This window comes from Staurois parvus, unplaced genomic scaffold (genome assembly GCF_062004578.1).
Source record: "Staurois parvus isolate SC_StPar_1 unplaced genomic scaffold, SC_StPar_1.0 ptg000031l, whole genome shotgun sequence".
Lineage (NCBI taxonomy): Eukaryota > Metazoa > Chordata > Amphibia > Anura > Ranidae > Staurois > Staurois parvus.
In genome coordinates, this window is record NW_028317827.1 from 15,988,518 (window position 1) to 16,012,042 (window position 23,525).

Below are 23,525 nucleotides of genomic sequence, written 5' to 3' on the forward strand. Positions count from 1 at the left end.
AACACACTAAATACATTCCAGGTGCATCAATGCAAGAAGGTGCTCAAAGTCTTATAGTTCATTCTCTCTAAAAAGCAGCCACACTTGTTAGGAAGTAGAAAAGTCACTCCTCTGCCAGCATACTGAAGAGAAAGACTCCTGCTCTCTGTATGGAAGTAGTGGTTTCTCTGCAGAGGTTTGGCAGTGTATCTGCAGCATACTGATGTGCAGCAAACTTACCTACTCAGTCTGTGGCCTCCTTCTTAAGAAAACAAACTGTAAGACTTTAACCACAAGCCTACCGGGCACTTATACCCCCTTCCTGTCCAGGCCAATTTTCAGCTTTCAGTGCTGTCACAATTTAAATGACAATTGCGCGGTCATGCAACACTGTACTCATATGAAATTTTTATAATTTTTTTTCACACAAACAGAGCTTTCTTTTGGTGGTATGTACTCGACGCTGGGGTTTTTTATTTTTTGCGCTATAAACAAAAAATAGCAAAAAAAAAAAAGAAAAAAGTTTTTTCTTTGTTTCTAATATAAAATTTTGCAAACAGGTAATTTTTCTCCTTCACTGATGTGCGTTGATGAGGCTGCACTGATAGGCAGCACTGATGGGCACTAATAGGCGGCACGGATAGGCGGCACTGATGAGGTGGCACGGATAGGCTGCACTGATAAGCTGGCACTGATGAGGTGGCACTGATGCTGCTGTACTGCTATGCAACAATGATGGGCACTGATGGGTGGCACTGACTGACGGCACTGGCTGGTGGCACTGCTGGGCACTGATGGGTGACACTGCTGGGCAGCACTGATGGGCAATGGTGGTTGGTCATGCTCGGCACAGGTGGGTTACACTGCTGGGCACTTATAGACGGCACTGCTGATCACAGGTGGGTGGCACTGCTGGACACTGATCATAAGGGCACTGATTATCGGTGCCGATCCGTTCTCTGACAATGGCTAGTTCTCAGCAGTACTTTCCTCATGCTGTGACAGCATGAGGAAAGTGCAGCCGAGAACCAGCAATTGAATTTACCGGTGATCTGCTGTGTCATTGGACACGGAGATCGCTGGGGGCATGCGGGAGGGCGCGTTCTGGGAGGACGTCATATAACGCCCTCCCATGACGGGACAACTGCGCTGTAGCCGTCATTCGGCTATAGTGCAGTTGCCAAGTGGTTAAAGAGGATCTACAAATACTGTAGCTGCTGACTTTTAATAAAAGGACACTTACTTGTCCAAAAATCCAGTGCCATCCTCACCTGGGCAAGTTCTTCGTCTGTCTCTGGGACCCCGGCACCAGCATGTTTGGTATGGAAAGCTGGCTTTGACTCCTTGTGGCTTCACACTGCGCATGCATGAGTCACGATGTGCTTTGTGAATGGTACATCATCCTCTTGGGACCTTTGACATGTCCAAGAAGTTGCAAAGGGGAGGGTGGTTGGTTTAGGGGGAGAACTTCCACTGGAATCGCCTAGGTGATTCCAGCAGATGTGGGAGCGGATACTTGCCAAAACTAGGTGCCTGTCCCCCTACCCCACCCCCCCAAAAAAAAATCTCCAATAATATTAGGAAGGGGGGTTGGGGATTCTTAAAATGGATCTTTTCATTTAGGGTGACGCTTCAGTTTTAACACATTTTATTTTTCATATTCATGATTTAAGCTTAAAGTGGTTCTAAAGGCTGAAAGTGTTTTTTACCTTAATGCATTCAGATAAAGAATAAAACCTTCGGAGTGCAGCTCCCCCTCAGTCCCCCTTACTTACCTGAGTCTGATCTCAATCCAGCACTGTGCAAAGGAGCAGCAACTCTCTTGGCTCTCTCCCTCCTCATAGGTTCAGATGGCTCCCGCTGCTGTCAATCACAATCGGTGAGGAAGGAGCAAAAGGCGGGGTCGAGCCACGCTCTGTGTGTCTGTGGACAAACAGAGGCGGCTTGTGGGTGAGCCTGCATGAGTGCCCCCAAAGCAAGTAGCTTGCTATGGTGGGCACTCATGGTGGAGGGGGGGGCAGCGAGGAGCTCCAGCAGGAGACCTGAGAAGAGGAGAATTGGAGCTGCTTTGTACAAAACCACTGTAAAGAGCAGGTAAGCATATCATGTTTGTTATTTAAGAAAAATAATAGGTTTGCAATCACATTAAATTGGGTTTTAAGACAACTCTCTTCTGCTTGAACTTGGTTTGGCTTGTGCCAAAAACAAACACTTAGAATCTATTGTATAATGAAGATGCTGTTAGGGTTACATGAAAGAAAGCAAAACACTTATTATTTGCCAATTTTAACCTACTCTAGCAGCCCTGAGAATGAATATTATCAGTCTTGAGCTCTGGAAGGGGACAGGTGGCACTCTGCATGTAATTTAACAAGCAAACTAAATATATGAAAAAATGACTCCTCTCTATTATAAAAATGTGTATATAAAGAGTTCCAAGGGTGCCAAAGAAACCCCAAATAAAAAAGACAATGTCTATAACAAGAAGTCTCAGGAGCAATGTAGATTCCACCAAATGCTAAAATGCATATATTATCATCAATAAATGATCCACAAAGGAGCGAACATGTAACAATCAGGCCATTAGTGATATTAGGTTGATAAAGACTTGGCAGGGAATATATTGCTTTAACACACGATGACCAGAATGGCATTGTCGGTTTTCATTTGGGTTGGAGAAGGGAAGGGAATTCATAACATTATGACCACCCACCATAACCCCTCATGGCATGGACTCCACTAAACCTCTGAAAGTATGGTGTGGTATCTGGCACCAAGTCATCAGGAGCATACCCTTTAAAACCTATATGTTTTGAGATGGAGTCAACACCTTGACTCACCTTCTCAAGCCATTCTTGAATTCTTCAGACCAGGCCACCTTCTGCTATTGCTCCATGGTCCAGTTCTGATGCTCACATACCCATTTGTAGGGCCTTTTGGCTGTGAACATGGGTCAGCATGGGCACCATGACTGGTCTGTGGCTACACAGCTCTATACATGACAAACTACGATGCACTGTGTGTTCTGACACCTTTCTATCAGAACCAGCATTACATTTTTAGCAATTTTAGCTACAGTAGTTCTATTTGATCAGACTACAAGGGCCAGTCTTCACTCTCCAGATGCATCGATGAGCCTTGGCCGCCCATGACTCTGTCACCGGTTTTCCTTCCTTGGACCACTTTTGGACACAAAGACCGGGAACATCCCACACGATCTGCAGTTTTAGACTGACCTAGTGGTCTAGCCATTACAAACTGGCCCTTGCCAGAATTGTTGAAATTCTTACACATGCCCATTTTTTCCTGCTTTCAACACAGCAACTTCAGGAACAACATGTTCATTTGCTGCCTAATATATCCCACCTACATTTGGATGCCATTGTCACAAGATAATTTTTTTATTTCAGGTACCTATATAGGGTTATCAGTTTGCGCAAGACTTTACATACTTATTATACATTCACATCAGTCCCTTCCCTTAGTTTGTTATATTACTTTATTTGGCAATTGCATACTCCAATATTGTGTTAGCTGTTTTTTTTTTTGCTAGGAAGTGGTGATCCTATATATGCTTAAGTCTTACTTGAGACTCTGTATGTTTTTACAGACTGACATTTCTGCCCTGACAGGGAGAGAATACTATGAAATACCAGCAAACACCTCCATCCACAAGAGGTAAGGCGATACTATTACAAAGCCTGCATTCATACAAATTCTTACAAATGTCCATTATATTACAATATTCATGACTGGTGCTCTTTAAAGAAAGGTATGAAAGTCTCTTAAGGACAGAGGTACACTGGCTGGTGTTGTACTGACATAAGATATCAAAGATTTAAGAGCTCCAGTTGCAACTTCTCCCCAGCCTAAATATTTTGAAATCTAATTGGAAATGTTAATGACCTATTTCAGTTTTCACAGTTTCAAGTACAGGTTAAGTAATAAGAAAACTGTGCTTATTAAAATGCATGGTTGTTCTGGAAGACTTCTGATTGAAATCGTTGACCTTGTGTAAGTCATGGATGCCTCCGGCTCAGAAAATTGATTATAAGGCTCCAAGGTTTTAATTGGGCTTGTGATATTGTCACACTTACAGTATCAGTAATCACTAGAATGTGTATTTTCAGTTTATACCCTTGAGCTACACATCAGAGTGATATAAGGAATAAGATTAAAAATAAGTGAGCCGTTTCCATTTAATACTGGAAGAATTGTCAGAGGAACAGCCATGGCCTTCCTAAAGTAACCTATTATTACAAACAACATTCAATGACAGCCTGAAGTAATAGTGCCTGAAAGTACCTTTCCTAAAAGAAAACCTGTCACAAAAGTAATATGGGGGCTGCCATGCTAACTTGAATATGCTGAGGGATTTTTCTGACTTAATACTTTCTGAACCACTGACCTAAATCAAAAATGGATATCAAGAAGTAAGAAAAAAGCAGAGGCTTTTATCTTCATACTAGTTCCAGGTAAGAGACAAAGTACTGTTACAAGGAAGTTTGCAATACAGCCCTGTAGCTAGTATCTTAAGGAGCTTAAAGATGGCCCCATGTTTCTCCAAAACAAATTTTGTTTAACTTCCGTGTAACTGGAGGCCTAAAGCTCTGATACGTAAAATCTTGGCAAAGTAAAGGGTTGCACGATCCACCCCCTCCTGCAATGCCCTATAGGTTTTACAACTTAATGGGTAGCTTTAAACTCCAATAGGGAGGTGGTGCTGAGAATAACAGAGTCCAGCAGCTGACTCCAGAGCTCCTCTGGTCCTCCTCCAGACCCTGCACTTTCTGCTTCCCAGCTCCACCTCAGGCTTCCTCACGGAAGCAGCACAGGTAAGGGGGGGGGGGGGCAGTGCACTGCGATGTAAGGGAGGGTGGGAGACTCTTGAATTCTGTGACAGTATAGGGAGTGCCACAGAATATACAATCAACCAGATTTAACCACAAACTCAGTGGAGTAAGTCAAAGAAATTGTATTTATTGTTGTCCAAAAGTAGTTAACTATAAAACACTTGAGCATGTCACCATAAATTATACTGAAAAAATCTTGAGGTGCATGAGGTGACTCATGTCCAGGTCTCAATGTGGACTGCCATTGGTTGGAGACATGTATTGCCAAGCATGGGGACACCAATAATGTGTCAGAGTGCTGCAGTCTTACTGGAAGTGCATTACGAGTCTGGCAAGGGGCCGATGTGGAGGGAGGACAGTGTTGGTGAGGAGAACACTGCCTCGCCAGATGGACACAGGGGTGGGCCCACAGCACAGGAGAGGCTGGACCACCTGACAGCATGTGACCAGGTGTGATGTCATAGTCCTGACAAGAGACCTAGAAGAGAGTCTGAAGTCAAGGCAAAGCTTGAGAATTGCCAAGTTGGGAATGCAGTGACACAAGGAAACATTAAAACACCGGTTGCTGTGGAAAGATTAGATGTTTTGGAGCATGCCCCTTCTTCAGGTCATCCTTGACTTCTGACAGTGGCGGGACTTTTGACATCCATTGTAAGGAGGGGAGTTGGAGTGCTCTGGACATCTACTCTTACAACCGGCCCTTTGAGGATAACGATAAAGCTAATGAGGTTTGGGTTGAGTTTGACACCCCTGCACTAAGGCAATGCAGCTCCAATGCACAGTAACATGATACATTTGTTGTGCTGTGCTGTACTGGTGGTGTATTTCTGTTTCTGAATATTTTGATGCATTACCAGCACATTAATTTTAGCAAAATGCATAGACTGCCCTAAGAATGAGCTGCATTAAGGACTGAATGCACCCTTAGCCATTTGAGAATCAGCATGACAGCCAGGCAACTAGTATTTTCAGAAGGAGGGCTCATTCACTCTAGAATGTGCGAGAAACCCAGATTCCGCATGAGTGTTCCGCACTGCATTCAGAACGCACTGCGATCTGCAGCGGGTGTCGGTGCAATGTTAATGACACCCTATATGCAGATCACAAATACAGTACGTTTGCCTACACAGGATCGTATAGTAAAAACGTGCCATGCAATCAGTTGCAGTGTGTTTTCAAAAGTAGTACATTCACTATTTTTGGTGCGGTGCAATTTTAGCCCATTCACAATTAATAGCCTGGAATCACACCGCACAGAACCACATGTGAATCACACAGGAACACACACCACATTCCTGTGCAATTCCTAGTGTGAATGGGCCCTTAAAGCAGCCCTTATAGTTCTCTCTCAAGGTTTTCATCAACAAAAGACAAACAGAATTAGACAAAATAATTTGCAAATACATTTGTGTCTGGGTACTTACTAGTTTAAATGTCAAAGATTTATATGATAATGGGTCGTCTACCATCTTCTGCAAATTAGCAGCAACTGTAGGAACAAAAACAGTAATGCAGTTATCATACCAGAATAATGTAAAAGTAATATCTGAATAAGTAAAAGGTCAACCTGATCATTTTAAGTGGCTAAAGAAAGATTCTTTTAGAATGGCCCTGTTAATTAAATACAATTGCCCAGAAAGATATCTCTGTAAAGGAAGAGAGTAAATACTTACCTTACCTTTCCTGCTGCTCATGCTGACAAATGCCAGTTCACTGAAAATAAATCTTCCTTTTAAAGTTAGCTGAGAAACTAACACTTCCAGGAGTGTTGATCTCCTGTGTCCCTAGCTGCTCTAAGTGGTTCTTCCTGATGTACATTGTAAAAATTAGATTGTTGACAATTATTATCTCAAGCAAATGGAAGAGTTAGTTTTGCAGAGCTATCACAACAATCCACACAGACTCAAGGGTGTAATTTCTGCCAAAGGTACATCTGGTAAATAATGACTTAAGGGAGTTGTATATCTATGCTATCAGCGATTATGTGTTTTTTTATTGTAATAATTGAAATCACTTTGGAATTCTCTCTTTTCACTTTAGCACAAAAGAGTTTATTTCTGTGGAAAACTAAATTCCACCGTTATATGATGACAAAACGTAAAAAACTTTTATAAATTGAAAAAGTGAAGAGTTTTAAGGAACATTGTAATGAATACACAGATAATTAGGTTGACAAACTCAAACAATTTTGGTCGCTTGCTCCTTTAACTATGGCCAATGGCCAATTTAAAAATGATCTCAAGGCAAAACTTTTTTTCATTTTGGGTACAGTAAGAGAGGGTTATAACCTCTTTTAAGTCCCATTGGGGAGATGTCCCTCCTCCTCCTGTGGCATTGCCAAAACTAGAAGTGAGCAGAAATCACTTGAAAGTAAGGGAATCCCTTGGTTGTCACCAGCACTAGTGTCCCCATTGGAAGATTTCTCCTGTTCTGGGGACAAACCAAAATTTGGAATTTTCCTTCACTTTTGATGATAGTGGTAAACAGGACAAATAGAGAAGGTGAATCTCCCTATCCAGGGCACAGACAGATAAAAACTGTCAGGTATTCCAATTCTACTCCACTCTACCCAAAACTAAAAAAGTGCTGCTTTTAGTTGTAGTTTAACTCTTTTTGTACCCACACTTTCAGTAAAGAACACATTCATACACTGATGATTAAATAGTCCTTCCTCTATACATTGATACAGATGTCCTATAGTAATTTCTACAGCCATGTCAGAAACTATTCAGTTGAATAATCTATCTCTCTACCCCTCGCCTCGCCCCTTCAGTCTCCGCCCGAATCACTAGCCTTCTGAACGACATATCAGACTGGATGTCACTCCACTTCCTCAAATTAAACCTCGCCAAAACCGAGCTCCTAGTTTTTCCCCCAGCCCGCGCCCCTCCCCCCGACCTCTCCATCACGACCAACAACACCACCATCAGCCCCACCCTGCAAGCCAGAGTACTAGGTGTCATTCTAGACTCCAATCTGTCTTTCCAGCCCCAGATCCAATCGCTGACAAATTCATGCAGACTCCACCTCAGCAACATCTCCAAAATACGTACATTCCTAACTCCAGAAACTACAAAGCAACTCATTCACTCCCTTATCGTATCAAGACTTGACTACTGTAACTCCCTCCTCGCCGGCCTACCCCAACACAGGCTATCCCCGCTTCAGTCTATCCTGAATTCTGCGGTCAGACTCATCCACCTTACAAACCGCTCCGTATCTGCCAATTCCTTCACTGGCTTCCGATTGCCCAACGCATAAAATTCAAAATACTAACATTGACGCACAAAGCTGTTCATAACACTGCCCCAAACTACATCATCGACCTGATATCCATCTACCACCCAAAACGTACTCTCCGCTCCTCACAAGACCTCCTACTCTCCAGCTCCCTGGTCTCCTCCTCCCATGCCCATCTCCAGGACTTCTCCAGGGCTTCCCCCATCCTCTGGAACTCACTACCCCAATCCATGAGACTGTCACCTACCCTCCTAACCTTTAGGCGCACCCTGAAAACCCATCTCTTCAGAGAAGCCTACCACGCCCTCACCTAACTGCTGATCTCCTCCGCTCTCCCCACCACTCCATCCCCCACAGCTATTTCCTCCTGTACCACTCTCCCCTCCCTCCTAGATTGTAAGCTCCAAGGAGCAGGGCCCTCGAACCCCTCGTGTATTGAATTGTATTGTTACTATACTGTCTCATGTATTGTCTCCCACTGTAATGTACAGCGCTGAGCAAACTGTTGGCGCTATATAAATGCTGTGTAATAATAATAATAATAATAATAATATTGAACTTGTATAATTTATATACGATTTTTATGCAGTGCTTTCTTTAAAGTAGAACTATAGGCAAAACCTTTTTTTTTCATTTTGGATAGAGCATGGGAGATTTATAACCCTTGTCAGATTTTTTTCGCCATCTGTGTTCAATTGAGGAGATTTCCTTTCACTTACTGCCCAAAGCCAAAAAAGAAGTAAGAGGAAATCCCTACAAATTAAGGGGGGCCCCCAATCTTGGGGGCCCCATTGGAAGATTTATCCATTACTTTTCAGGGGACAAGCCAACACTTGTGATTTTCCTTTACTTTTCCTTTCAATAATAATAATGCTAAACAGAACAAATAGAGAGGATGAATCTCCCTAACGAAGGCACAGACTACAATAAAAACCAACAGATGTTCTAATCCATCTCCACTCTTCTAAACTAAAAAAAAAAAGTTTTGCCTTTAGCTGTACTTTAACTTAAGCTGAACTTTCATTGTGGAACCTCCTATCCAATTTAGTAACGTTGAAGCACACTTTGGCGGTTATTTACTAAAACTGGAGAGTGCAAAATCTGGTGCAACTCTGCAGAGAAACCAATCAGCTTCCAGATTTTATTGGCAAAGATTAACTGAACAAGCTGAAGTTAGAAGATGACTGGCTACAATGCACAGCTGCACCAGATTCTGATTGCACCAGTTTTAGTAAAACTCCCTCTTTGTGAGCCCTATCCAAATTGTCCATGTCCTACCAAAAGTGCTGTGGCCAATGATATAACCCACATGACCTTGCAAGTTGTCTATACAAATGCACTTGGTTCACACTATTTGCCTTTGTAGGTTCATCTCTGTTCCCCAACGGTAGTGAATTACTGTACATTTATTTAATCTGTCATATAACTGCCATGTCAACTAATAATTATGCTGGAATTGTTTGCACAACTGGCAAATAAACTCAATAATCATATGTAAAAATGGCCATTTTATGCGATTTTGTCAAGCTATACAATGCTTTATGTTTTATATATGGAAAAGGCATCTCCACTTTTATCAATTTCATGATCAATTCTTTCCTTGCTTAGAATTACATAACATTATACTGTATTCTAGCTCTCCTCCAGTCTGTAGCATACAAAGTGTATTGAACAACAACCCCTGCAGAGATTATGTTCTTGTATGCTGATTGCCCTAATTTTGGCTATATGAGTAATTTCTTTTTAGAACAAGCTGTTCCATTTGACTGTTAGTGCTATAATTCCACAGCTATTACATCCTACTTCTTTCCCCAAACCAATATTACTAAATAAACATATTTTCTGTTTATATAGAAGGCAATCTGCTCCACAATATTTGGCCAAATGCCGCATACTACTTTTAAGTGTTCATAGAAAATTTTGAGCACGACTATGAAATTGTAGTTCTTTAATTCGTTAATTACATATTTCCCATTACATCTAGGTTTATAGCTAAGAAAATTATATTTTGTTATACAAGCAATTAAAGCCTTAAAATGTATCAAAGTTACGTTAGGTTTGAAGTTGATTGCTAACGACAATAGGACTGGTAAAAATGCATTTCTGGAAATGTAGGAATGGTTTTAGGGGAATGTGGGGGAAGGGGCAAGAGCAAGTTAAAAAAAAAATTGTTAAAAGTTTGCAAACTATTTTTTTCTCGACAAGACTCTCTTGTATATGTATATGATCTGTTTTTTTCTATGGAAAACAGTGCAATTTGCAAACCTCTGCAACTAGGATTTGTGAACTGTGTGAAACTGGTGATATAATATATGTTAATTTTATGGTATCCCTTGATTAATTCAATACAATAAGGCTATAAATAGCATAAAGATACACTTTTCCCCACAAAGTGTAAAAACTGTGAATATGAATATGGTAATACCAATATTCCCAAAAGTATATATCACACAAATATATTTTAAAAAAATAAATAAAAATGTAACAGTCCAAAAATAGATAAGAAAAAAAATTAAATAAATAATGTTATAAAAAGTCACTCGGCGCCATCTTCAAACATCAATCTTCATATTCAGCCTTTCAATGGCTCACAAAGAAACCTCAACATAAAAAGAAAAATCACATAGTGCATTATCTTAAATAAAATATAAATGAAACAGATGTGATAAACGCAAACAACCATGCGTGATCGCAAATAGTGAAAAAAGTGAAAGTGTCAAAACAGTGCCAGTGAATCAATCAAAAGAAAAATATGCATCCAAAAACTTTGTGTGACTTTTTATAACATTATTTATTTAATTTTATTTCTTATTTATTTTTGGACTGTTAATTTTTTCTTTTTTTAAATATATTTGTGTGATATATACTTTTGGGAATATTGGTATTGGCATATTCATATTCACAATCTGGTGATATAGCTAATTAACAACTTGCCCTCCAGAAGATTCCCCCCCCCCTTCCTGACAAAGCCATTTTTTGTGATACTGCGCTGCATTACTTTAACAGACAATTGTACGGTCATGCAACGCTGTACATATATGAAATTCAAGTCATTTTCCCCCGTAAATAGAGCTTTCTTTTGGTGGTATTTGATCACCTCTGCCTTGTTTATTTTTTGCGCTATAAACAAAAAAAAACTTCAATTTTGAAAAAAAAAACAATATTTTTGACTTTTTGCTATAAAACACATCCAATAAAAATAACTAGAATTTCATCATAAATTTAGGCAAAATGTATTCTGCCATATGTCTTTGCTAAAAAAAACCCCCAATAAGTGTATATTAATTGGTTTGCGTGAAACTTATACTAGTAATGGTGGCTATCAGGACTGAAGAACTGCGGCAGGCAATCTGGCACTGGGTGGGAACTGACTAAGTTCCACTGACATGTCCAGGGACACTAATACAGTGATCTGTGCTAATGAAAAGCACTGATACTGTACTAATGACACTGGGCAGGAAGGGGTTAACATCTGGGGCAATCAAAGGATTAACTGTGTGTTAGGGAGTGATTTTATTGTGTACTGTGTTGTGTTTTACTAAGTAGACCTGCTGCCTTCTATCTCTCTGCTGTGTACAGAGATAGAAAGCAGCACATCCAACAGGAGAGAGATCTGTGTTGTTTACACAGGTCTCTGCCCTCTAAGCTTTGCCGATGCTCACCAAGTCTCAGCCAAAAATCGCCGGGCGGGACTTGGTGATTGACATTCTCAGGAGCCAAAAGCAGTGCGGGTAGGGTGGCGTGTGCCCCCTACTCTGAAATGCAAAATCACGTATATCTACGTGATTTTGCACAGCAAAGTTACCCTGTAGCAGTACATTTGCTATGGGGCGGCAGGTAAGCTGTTAAAATACATATATAGTATGATTTTATGTGCCAAAGGATAGTGATTCTCTTCAGACAGCCTTGTGATTCAGATATCTCTACACACAACAAAACTAGACGGTTCTACCATTGTTTCCCATTTCATCCTTGCAGCGTACTGCCTGTGTATTGTACAAGAAGTCTGCGAAATTACCTTACAAGGCAAGAAGTCTGTCTTGTTAGATCATTATATTTATATAGTATCCTCACCTTCTGAATGATCTCACACCGATAAATGTTACAGAACAAGGTTCTCTCTCAGATTCATGCTTTCAAGAAAAACTCTGCTACATGAGGGGGTTGATTTACTAAAGGCAAAAAGACCCTGCAAAGGGCATTTGCTCCAAGATGAAGCTCCACTCTGCAAAAGAATAACCAATCACATGCAAGGAAAAAAAAAAACAAATTTGCTTGCATATGATTGGATGATGCAAGTCAGCAGTGTTCCTATCATTTACAAGCTCTGAAGCAACTGTACTTGCAGAGTGCAAATGCACTTTCAAAGTGCACAGTTTATTTGCCTTTAGTAAATTAACCCTAAAAAGTCCAGTTTGCACGTACACTAACCCCATGACATAAAAAACAAGCTGTTCAGAAATGCACTTTCTTTGAAACAATTCTGGTTCTGGAGTACCAATACCCAATACTTCTAACAGTTAGATACATGCGTAATAATAATAATAATAATGACAATCATTATCATTGTCATAAAATACAGGTCCACTTTTCTTTCATTCTATGAAGCACTGTAGATCTGGCCCCAAAAAAGGAAGGATCTAAATCAAGATAATATATTAAAGGCAAGCAAAATATTTTTTGGTATCTGAGGTCAGATCAAGCCTTTCAATATAATTTCAAAAGCGATATTAAATATTTTTAAATATGCAACTTTCATTAATGGGTAACTCCAGCATATACGATTGCTACACAAGCCATGTTGAAATTGATTGTTATTAACAATTACCTCTCCGTTTCAATCTGCAGCACTGTAATTTTAAAATACAATGCAATATGGCAACCTGGAGGAATTCTCTACACATTTTGTGTTCAGAACATCCCCAGAAACGTTATTTCCTGCTTTTCTGATCAGCTGACTGATTTTCCCAGAAGTCTGTACTAAGATACAAGTCAGATGTTAGGCACCTCCTGCAATACAAATGTAAGTTTTGATGAGGTACTCCCCAAGGGCTTATCACTTCTAAAGGGATGCAGACCCTGCAGCTTACCATATCACACTGAGAGTGCCCCAGATAATTAATATTGAACCAGACCCTCCCATTCATGAATGAGTATGTGATCAGTTTAGTGACACAATAAGCTATTTATTCACAGTAACAAAAGTTAGGGATCTGCTTTGAAGTTTGTTAAAATCCATGCAATGTACATTAATCATCCAGAGATGATTGTTTTTTTTCCAAGAAAACTCAACTTTACTCTTTAAAACAACACTGGGTAGTCCAACCACAAAGGTCCTTATTCAGATGCTTACTGGTTAAAGGTGACACCCTTCTGTTATCTTCTATTTGGTCCCTTGTATGTCACAGGCTTCTAGTGCAGGCAACAGTAGCTGATCCAACACAGATTATGCAGGCATGGCCACTGTTGTCACCCTCAGAAAACCTGCCCTGATAAATCCAATGCAGCCATTGCTGGAGCGGTAAAAAGAAAGGCTGAGATCAGCAGCAAAGAGCTGCATTGAAAGATCAAAAAAGTATTAAAAAAAAAAAGGCAGTTGTTTATGACACGCAAGACGTTAGTACACAAAATGTCAGTTAGGATTTACAGTACATCTACTTTAATCAGTATACTTTTACGTAAAAACATTCTACTGCTCATCTTGCAGATGACATAAAAATTTTAACATTTTTTATCCATAAATAGATGCTGATATTGAAGATGCCAAATGAAATGTTTGACTTCTATATGTAAATATGTTCTTTCGCAGTAGATGTAAAATCTTTCTAAGAATTTTTTATAGCTTACAGCAATGCCAGACTGCGTGGAGCTCAGAATCGGGGCACTATACAGTGCAGACTGGCATCTGCCAGTCCCCTTCATGTTAGAGGATTCATATATGGGATCTGTCATTTCTGACTTGTGCTTCAGTTGCTGGGTAAAGGTGGGATAGACTTAAAGATGAGTTTGCAGGGATCACCTAAAGGCAAACAGAGTAGAAGATAACCCGACAGATTGGGGTAGAGTGTTCAAGAGTATGGGAGAAGGTCTGGAGAAGGAGCTGTGTCCCCCATTCAGTTTTAAAGGTCGCTGTGTCTCTCCTTCACTGCTCTCTCCCTCTTCACTGCTCTCAGGGAGAGTAGTGGGAGCCATTGGCTCCTGCTGCTTTCAATTAAATACACCAACGAGAGAGCAGGGGGCAGGGCCGAGCCGCAATGTGTGTTGTCAATGGACACACAGAGCATGGCTTAGTATCGAGCCTGCATGTTTGCCACCATAAGAAGCGGGTTCCTATGGTGCCACATGTAAAAAAGAAGGAACTGAGAGCGTTAAAACCATTGCACAGAGCAATTAAGTATGAAATGTTTGTTATAAGAAAAAAAATACCAGAACAGATCGTGTGCTGACCGCGCTTCACACGTCCTCGACCATCAGAGCTAAAATTAGCAAGAGTCGGATGAGGAGAGGTCCCGGTAGAAGCACCGGTGGATGGTGGGAACGGCCAAAAAGAAGCCCACACAGCCGCCCTAGCAGCCTCGGTGGGATCGTGAGTCCACTCTCCCACAGCGAACCCTTCCAGCCAAGATGGTACCGGTACAGAAGACGGCACCACATGGTGGCCTGCCACACCAGCAGCAGCCCTCATCCTAACCACAGTTAGTTTCACAAGGGGACACACTGAGAGACCCCTTCTCCTCACAATCCCAAGAGGATCCACAGAAGTTGAATATTGATCCACAGAAGAAATATTGCTGAACTAACTGAGCTAGTCTTAAGCCAGAACAGCTCCACAGACCATGCACTTCCAGCGCAAACTGCTCCATTCGTTTACTGCAGCAGGAACGCTCTAAAGCTTGACCCATCATACCAAAAACAGTGATTTCCAAACTACAGGAGAATGACTGGTCTCTCTAGAATCCAAACTGGATGGCACTGTGGAACCAGTGAACTAGAACTCCAACCTAACAGCCACTCTACAAGATCAATTGGACCAGGTCCAGGCCAAGATAGAGGATCTAGAGAACAGATCCAGATGATAAAATTTCAGAGTCAGGAAACTTCATGAATTTGTAGTAGATTTGGAGGCTGCGCTGCAGAATCTAGTTCCTGTCATTACCCCACACTAGCTGGTTTTTGACCGCTACCACAGGGCCTTAACAGCCCCTAGACCTAGATGATTTACCATAGGACATTATTGTCAAACCTCAGTTCTACAGGATTAAAGAAAAAATAATGGTGGCAGCCAGAACCAGACAAGACTTTATACAACTTGGACATCAGATCCAGATCTTTGCCGACATCTCCCAGCAGACCATTCAGAAGCAACGTTCGTTGAAGCCACTACTGCTGCACCTGACGAACCACCAGATTAAGTATTGCTTGTAATTTCCTTTTCGGCTATCCGTCACATACAAATAAAAGACCCACTCTTGGAACTCGCCCTCTGGCAGAACATCAGCCACCCTGCCTAGACCTGTGTCTCCATTATGGTCACAACCAATGAGATCTGCATCCATGAAGACCCATCTGCCTACCTGAACACCGGGGAAGAGACTATCACTAGTTGATTCTCTTCAGACGGTACTGCCAGTTAGGGGGATATTTATTGTCACTAAGTTTAATCCTTTTAGTGCTCCTATTGCACCCTCTTTCCTATGACCTAGTATTTTGTATGACGTCCATGATTTGTAAGGACAACACAAAGTCTACTAGGCATGGAATGAACAAGTTGGCCACATATTGCAATATCTCTCCTTTGCCATTCTTCAAGTATGACCTCTTTTAGAGCCTGGATTCTGGATGGAGAGTGATGTTCAACTTTTTTCTTCAGAATCCCCCATAGGCGTTCGATTGGGTTCAGGTCAGGAGGCATACTTGGCCACTGAATCACTTTCACCGTGTTCTTCAGAAATGCAACAATGGCCTTAGATGTGTGTTTTGGATTATTGTCATGTTGGAAAAGTACACAATGACCAAGGTCACGGAGTGATGAAACCAAGATAAATTATTTTGGAATTGATGGCTTCGAAACTGTATGGCGTCACAAAGGTGAGGAGTATAAAGAAAAATGCATGGTGCCTATAGTGAAACATGGTGGTGGCAGTGTCCTTCTGTGGGGCTGCATGTTGGTGCTGAGGAGCTGAATTTAATTGATGGTATCATGAATTCACAGATGAACTTCTCTGTATTGAAAGAGAAGATGGCCACCCCCACCTTGTCTCAGCAGTCGGCAGCAGAGAGGAGGAGTGGGAGTGGACTTTGTGCCAGTCTGCACCTGCCCTTCACAGCTCAAGTCTTAAAGTGGAGTTCCACTCACTCACTCACTAAAAAAACTGTAGCTGCTGACTTTTAAAAAACAGCCACTCACCTGTCCCTCGATCCCGCGGTGCCACCACTGCAGCCTGTTTCACCGGTCGTCCTGTATTCCAGGCACCAGCATCTTCAGTGTGGGCACCCAGCTATAACAGCTTGTGGCTTCACAGCTGGGTGCCCACTGTGCATGCGCGAGTAGTGCTGCGCTTCCTTAATGGCCCCGTCGTCTTGTGGGACCTGTCACGTGTCCCACAAGACTACGAGGAGGGAGGGTAGGAGGACAACGTCTGCTTCTAATTGCCTAGGCAATCGCAGAGGAAGTGGGAGCAGTTACCTGTCATTTTCGGGTACCCGCTCTCCCCCCCGCTTCCCAAAGGTGCCAATCCTTAATGGGAAGTGGAAGACCAATCTTTAAAGCGGAACTTGTCCTTTTGCGTGGAACTCTGCTTTAAGTTATTACTAAAACCAGTAACAGCTGAATGCAAAGGCATTTTTAATACAATAAAGAGTAGATAAATGTATAGTCTTACAGATACAATCAGCCCTTTGAGGGCCACCATAATGTTGATGTGGCCCAGGATGAGATGGAATTTAACACCCCTAGTCTAGGGGATAGAGAATAGAGGGAGGACAAAAGAACACCAGGAATTTCCTGGGTGACGAAAGGATTGCTTAGGTGTCCAACACGTGCATGAATGATCCTTTGTTATGAAAGACATGTAGACAGCAAAAACTGTACTTAAGTTTTTGCTGTCTACACATTTTGTCTGACTTCCCAGGTCATGTTCATGTCAGATCTTCTAATGAACGACACTCAGTATAGGCAAAGGAGTCTGGTGTATATGAGCTCATGTTTTACACGTGATGTAGCTCAATAGTTTATAGTTTATTCACATATTCTTATTCACTGGTAATAAATTTTTCTATGCAGTACCGAACAATAAATTTGTTATTTACAATTTCTAATGCATGTACAGTATATCAATAATTTAGCACATATCTGCAGTATGCTGCTTCTTAAGATTTGTTCTGCATATATGTTTAATGATACAAAATAATAATGGTTATTTTGCAGATACACAGAACAAACATCAAACCCAGAAATACAAATCAATTCTGACTGAGCACAGTACTGGCAGGTAATACTTCAACTTTCCAGGAGATTCCTATTCAAACGTTTACAGATCACTAATGCAGCCAGATCACAGTTGGAGAAATCCAGACTGCTTTGCTCCTAGCAGCGTGCCCTGGAAGGAGCTGTCTGTCTAAGAAACTACCACTACAGAAAGCCAATTTTTACCTTAAAAAATATGTATTTCATGGAGTATGCTATACAGGCCATTTGTCCAAGATATAAAAAGTTATTTCTTAGCCATTTTTTTAAATTTACCAGCAGCTGAATCCATTCAGCTGAGAATAAGCTGCTGCTGCTATCAGCTATTCTATGAATTACTACAATGTGCATATGTCCTTTAGTACTGCAAAAACAAAAAGGATATTTTCAGTCTGGATGGATGCCAATACATTGGAGCACCAACTGCCTGCATACAGGATACCTGTCATAAATGGATTATGGGAAGACCATTGCCTTCTGGAAATGCTTGTTGCCTTGCTGTTTCTGGTTATAATACCCTAAGTCACTGACCCAGAACCAGCGAGAAGCAAATTATGCCAGAACTAGTGATATTCATAATAGTACCAGGTCCACGACTGTGCACTGAAACCAAAGGGTGATAATAACAGCCAGGGCACCAGCATTTCCGGAAAGAGACTGGATTTCCTTTAATGGAAAGTGCAAATGTAAATAGCCTAATCCATCTTAACCCCCTCACTGTAAATTTGGAGCTGGGCAGCATACACCAACCTTGCCAATTTAGTATAATCGGCCATCCACAGAATATTGGACTATTACACCGATCAGCCATAACGCTATGACCACTGACAGGAAAAGTGAATAACATTGATTATCTTGTTCCAATGACATTCGAAATCAGTGGGATATAATGGGCAGCAAGCAAACATGTTGTCCCCTGAGGCTGATATGTTGAAGGCAGAAAAAATGGGCATCACAGTTTATTGTGTATGTAGCCTGGTCTGATGAATCACGTATTCTTTTACATCTTGTGGCTGGCTGGGTGTGTGTGCCTCACTTTCCTTAGGAAGATGTTTTGAGAAATGTTCTACTTGGAAACCTTGGGTCCTGCCATTTATGTGGATGCTAAACATTGTTGCTAACAAAGTACCCCAATTCACAGAATAATGCACCCTGCCACACTGATAAAATGGCTCAAGAATGGTTTGAAAAACATAATGTGTTTGAGATGTTGACCTTGCCTCCAATTTCTCCAGATTTCAATCCATCAAACATCTGTGGGAAGTGTTGGAAAAACAAGCCTGAGCCATGAACACTCACCTTTCAACTTACAGACCTGAAGGATCTGCTACCAATAGCTTGGTACCAAAAACCACAGCATACCTTCATAGGTCTAGTGTAATAGATGCCTTGACGAGTCAGAGCTGTTTTGGTGGAAAAAAAGGGGACTTACTCAATATTAAGTAGATGATCATAAAGCTATGACTGATCAGTGTAAATTCCATGGTAAAAAAATATATGATCTTATGCATAGGATGGCATCTCTCCATCCCAGGGGTGGACTGACAACTCATGGGGCCCCCGGGCAATAGGGGATCATGGCGCCCCTGTGTCCTTGCCCAAACTCAAAAAAGCCTATGAAAAAGGTACCAGGGGCATCTCATGGGGCCCCCTACTGACCCTGGGCCCTCGGGCAGTGCCCGAGTTCCCAAATGGTCAGTCCGCCCCTGCTCCATCCTAAAATTATTGCAGAATGCATAACAAAGCCCATGGGACTTTCATGAAATAGGACGTAAACAAATCAAAATGGTTTAAAAACAATGTTGTTTTATTCAATAAGTACAAATATATTAAAAAACATTCTGAATGATACTGTACATAGAACATGGATAAAAACACAGTTGGAATACTTCCATCAGATATTTTTTGTACAGGCATACAAAATTGCAGCAACAAAATGACAAATGCAAAAAGAATAACTGAGTTATATCATAAGTCTCTCAATGTGTTTTGCCAAAAAACAAAAAGCATAGAACCTGGGCACTAACACTTTAGTCAATGTGTGGAATCCACCAACTTCATTCTGTGGACCATCCATACCAATTTTAAATGTATATACAGACAGGGGCGGACTGACAACTCATGGTGCCCCCGGGCAATAGGGGATCATGGGGCCCCTGTGTCCTTGCCCAAACTCAAAAAAGCCTATGAAAAAGGTACCAGGGGCATCTCATGGGGCCCCCTACTGACCCCGGGCCTTCGGGCAGTGCCCGAGTTTCCAAATGGTCAGTCCGCCCCTGTGTATATATATATATATATATATATATATATATATATATATACAAAAGGGTATACAGGGATAGTCAATATCCAGTTCAAGACCAAGGTGATGTGAATAAAACATTAATTTGTTCAGAACAAAGTCACTAAAATAAATGCCAATATCCAAATGCAATTGAAGTAGTAAATGACCAGCACTATGTAGGAAGTTCCTAGGTTTTCCAAGCCTTAGTAAGGATAAGGTATGTATGCAGCAGTTCCAGGTGTAGAGGCTGTAGTTGATCAATAGAACATTCCTATCCATGTAGCCGTGCCCAAGGAACCAATTAGAATACACAGATCAGCGTGCATTCATTGGCTGCTGATTGACTGGCTTTTTTCCAATAGGGAGGTTGAACAGAGTTCGATCAGTAGATTGACTTCTGTTCAACTGCAATGGCCACACAAGGATTGAAATTCAGCTGGTCCTTGCTGAAACTGACCACATTTTGATCCATGTACTGTATGGTCAGCTTAAGGCCACATTTACACAGAGTTTCATAGGTGGCTTTTGAGGAGACGTTTTCTTGTTTACTTTAAAAAGCTCCAACAGAATGTTTTGAGATTGCCTCAGAGCAGCTACTGAGCAGACAAAGTATTTAACAAGCCTTTGCAGAACATTACATTCTATAATGCTGAGAATCAATTGCAAAGATTTGGAGAAAGACATCGCTATACTCTTGGACATAATTTTGATTGTCACTACGCACATGAATGAGACCTATGTCTATCCCAAATGTCAGGCTGGTTGTTAAATGTACACATATAACATCATTATATCCTGAATGCTTATACATGTGACCCTCAAGTGGACTAGTCAGAAAAACATTTGGAACACAAACATCAGTAATTTATCCAGCTACAATAAACAATGTGAGGCCATTAGAATTCCAGTCACAAGTTGACATGACAATTATGCACCATATCATTTTATACACTCAAACTATTTTGTATTGTGAGAAACTGATTCAGGCAACAGGTAAATGTAACCATAAAAAACAGTTTCTGTCAAGCATCTGTCAAAACAGCAATGACTCTCCAACGCTTCATTATTCATCTAATAAAATCATTTTGCAATTGAGAAAGGATATTTCTTTCACTTCTGTACTAGGAACACTAAACAAGCCGAATGCTATGAAATACAAAATAAAAGCTATGAAAGCTGAGACTAATTTGCATTTGTTGTAAATGTTTGCAGTAAGGAGGTGATCTGTCTCTCATTTTGCCGAATCTGGAAACTTGATCAAGACAGTTACTTCAGACGGTATCTCCACACCTTCAGACACTGCCATCTCAGCAAGCCATGACCCCAATTCTCCAACCAAGTCAACTGTGATTATCTCCTTAATAAAACTGATCCAAGGGTGACGCTAAAAAGGCACACTGCTAACAATTATAAGCAGTCATCTAACAAATCTACAACAATAAAAAGTATGTGACTTTTCCTACTCTTTAACATAACATGGTTTAACAGGTCTGATCCTGGGGGAAACTTAGCTCCTATGATGCAACAAAAGCTTTCCCTAATCTGCACTATTCAAGCCAAATAGTAGGATGTTGAAGCCAAACTGAACCCTCCTTATTAACTAATGTAATGCAGTCCATGAGCACCCCGCCCCTATCACTTAGCTATCCAGCCACCCAGCCCCACGGGCCACAGCCTCACCAAGCTAATCTCGATCATCTTGACATAGGAGCCCATAATACTGCTCGAAAACAGGGAGCTAAGTCTGTTTAAGGGGACACTGGCTATTTCATGGCTTAACACTTGGGTTGAGAGCACAAGCAACTATGACAATTATTCACAGCATGCCTTGAATGTAAATGTTTTGGGAAACTGTTAAATTGATGAGGTTATTTCTGTTTTAAAGCACATGACAAAAGAGACCTTATTGGTGTTGTAAGTGTCCCTCCCTCAGCATTAATGTATAGTGAGTGTACATTTATGGTGTAGCTCTGTGCTGTGATGATGTGACTCTCAGGGGCATTTGCATGACTGACATCATTGCAACTGGCCAGTCAAGTGGCTGAAGAGTCCAAATCTGGAAGAAGGACTGGGAGAAGAGGGCAGCACCCATGACAACCAAGAGTGCCAACAGCGTAGTATTGTAGGAGATTGTTTGGAAGGTAAGTCTGTCATAATGTGCTAATAAAGTCTGTGGTGTATTCTAGTACAAATATAGCATAAAGCTGCCATGGGCCCATTTATTCATTTTTTTACATCAAGGTTTAATTCCGCTTTAATAAAACGCTATTTTTGTCCATTTTTTGCATCTCAGGATTGTTGATCTCCTCTAGCCAATTTAGCTACTTCTTGTCTATATATACTCACACCAGCATTGACTGACATCAGTGCTCAACACCAGCTTATGGTGACAATAGTGAACCATTACTATTCTGACCTCTATGCCTGTATAAGCAGATACAATCACCGCGGTTAGTCTTTATCAGATAGCTGAACTGAACCAAACACCTTTTTTCTCATTCAGGAAGATCTTAATTGCATGAAATTTGATTACAACAGACAACAGGATGTAATAGATAAATGAAAGGATGGTATTTTCAGGTCAAAACCTGAAAATGCGTTCCCCCAGAACAGCAGATTAACCTGTGGGTTTGAGACTTGCAGCTATCTTTATCCCATAATGCATTTTCAAGAAGAAGAGGAAGGAAGTGCATCATAAAATGATCACAGAAAAAGATGGTGCAATAACCAAGATGACCACAATATTAACCAACTATACTGAGACTAATAAAGAATGGCTTAAACTAGTGTTACTAAACCCAGGACCCTGCATTCACCATATCTGGTCTCCCACAGTACACACAACATGGAAGTGCAATTATTGTAGTAAATATAAACTGATAAATACCTTTTCTCATCAGCAGTTAGAGCAGTCTTGTGACTTCAGCAGAGCACTAGTTAAAGCTTGTAGGAGGAGTTTTCTTTCTGCTCTAGGGGGATGCAGAACCCCTGACCTCTGCCTGGACTTTGCTGATTGGCCCTGTGCTGATCACATGCACTCTTCCAAGAAAAATAAAAAAACCTCTCTAGCAATACACACTAGACTGAGCATGTGCATGTGACTACAGGTTCAGTCTGTCTTATCAGGAGATAAGACGTGCACATTTGAACAAGAGGAGGAGCATAGAAAAAAGGATCAAAATGGACTTTTTATACCGTGCAGAGAATTAACCCCTTAGGTTCCACAGTGAGTATAACAAGCATGCTTTACTGCATATACAGGTTGATTTTCCTGTTGTGGGTTTAGTAACACTTTACGGAAATTAACTATAATAATTCTCAATTCACAGTAATAGGAACATTAACCATGACTATGCGCTGTATTATATTTTCACACAACAACTGTAACAGCACAATAACTGAGCAAAGTGCATCGGCAAGGCCGCTTGTAGTTTTCATCGAAAGCGAGTGTGACAAGATGACAATGAGGAAGTGCAATTGGGAGACAGTTGTCAACTTTTAGCAGGAAATTTCTGAACACAATACTTCATGGCAGCATCTCCAGGTAAGATATTTAGGGAGGCTACAGATATAAAAAGATTAGAAGCAACTTTTGGAATCTCATTTCATGTTAAATCTAATAAGAGATTTTAATGACTGTTTACATTTATTATGAAAAAGTATTGTCTTTTTTTTAACCTGTTAAAGTTCAGCTGGATGTCAT

At 41.0% G+C, this 23,525-nt stretch overlaps 2 protein-coding genes across 2 annotated transcripts in view; one reads left to right on the forward strand and one right to left on the reverse strand.

Moving 5' to 3' along the window:
- The window catches only part of B3GALT1 (beta-1,3-galactosyltransferase 1), a 440,470-nt gene extending 418,370 nt beyond the window's left edge, over positions 1–22,100 (forward strand). The window contains exons 5-7 of the transcript XR_016307968.1: positions 3,590–3,657; positions 17,500–17,563; positions 21,035–22,100. The gene's annotated coding sequence lies outside the window, so the exon portion shown is untranslated. The remainder of the gene's footprint in view (positions 1–3,589; positions 3,658–17,499; positions 17,564–21,034) is intronic.
- STK39 (serine/threonine kinase 39) overlaps positions 1–23,525 on the reverse strand; it is a 466,349-nt gene that overhangs the window by 7,329 nt on the left and 435,495 nt on the right. The window contains exon 17 of the mRNA XM_089660286.1: positions 6,257–6,321. Coding sequence (XP_089516412.1) covers positions 6,257–6,321 — 65 coding nt within the window. The remainder of the gene's footprint in view (positions 1–6,256; positions 6,322–23,525) is intronic.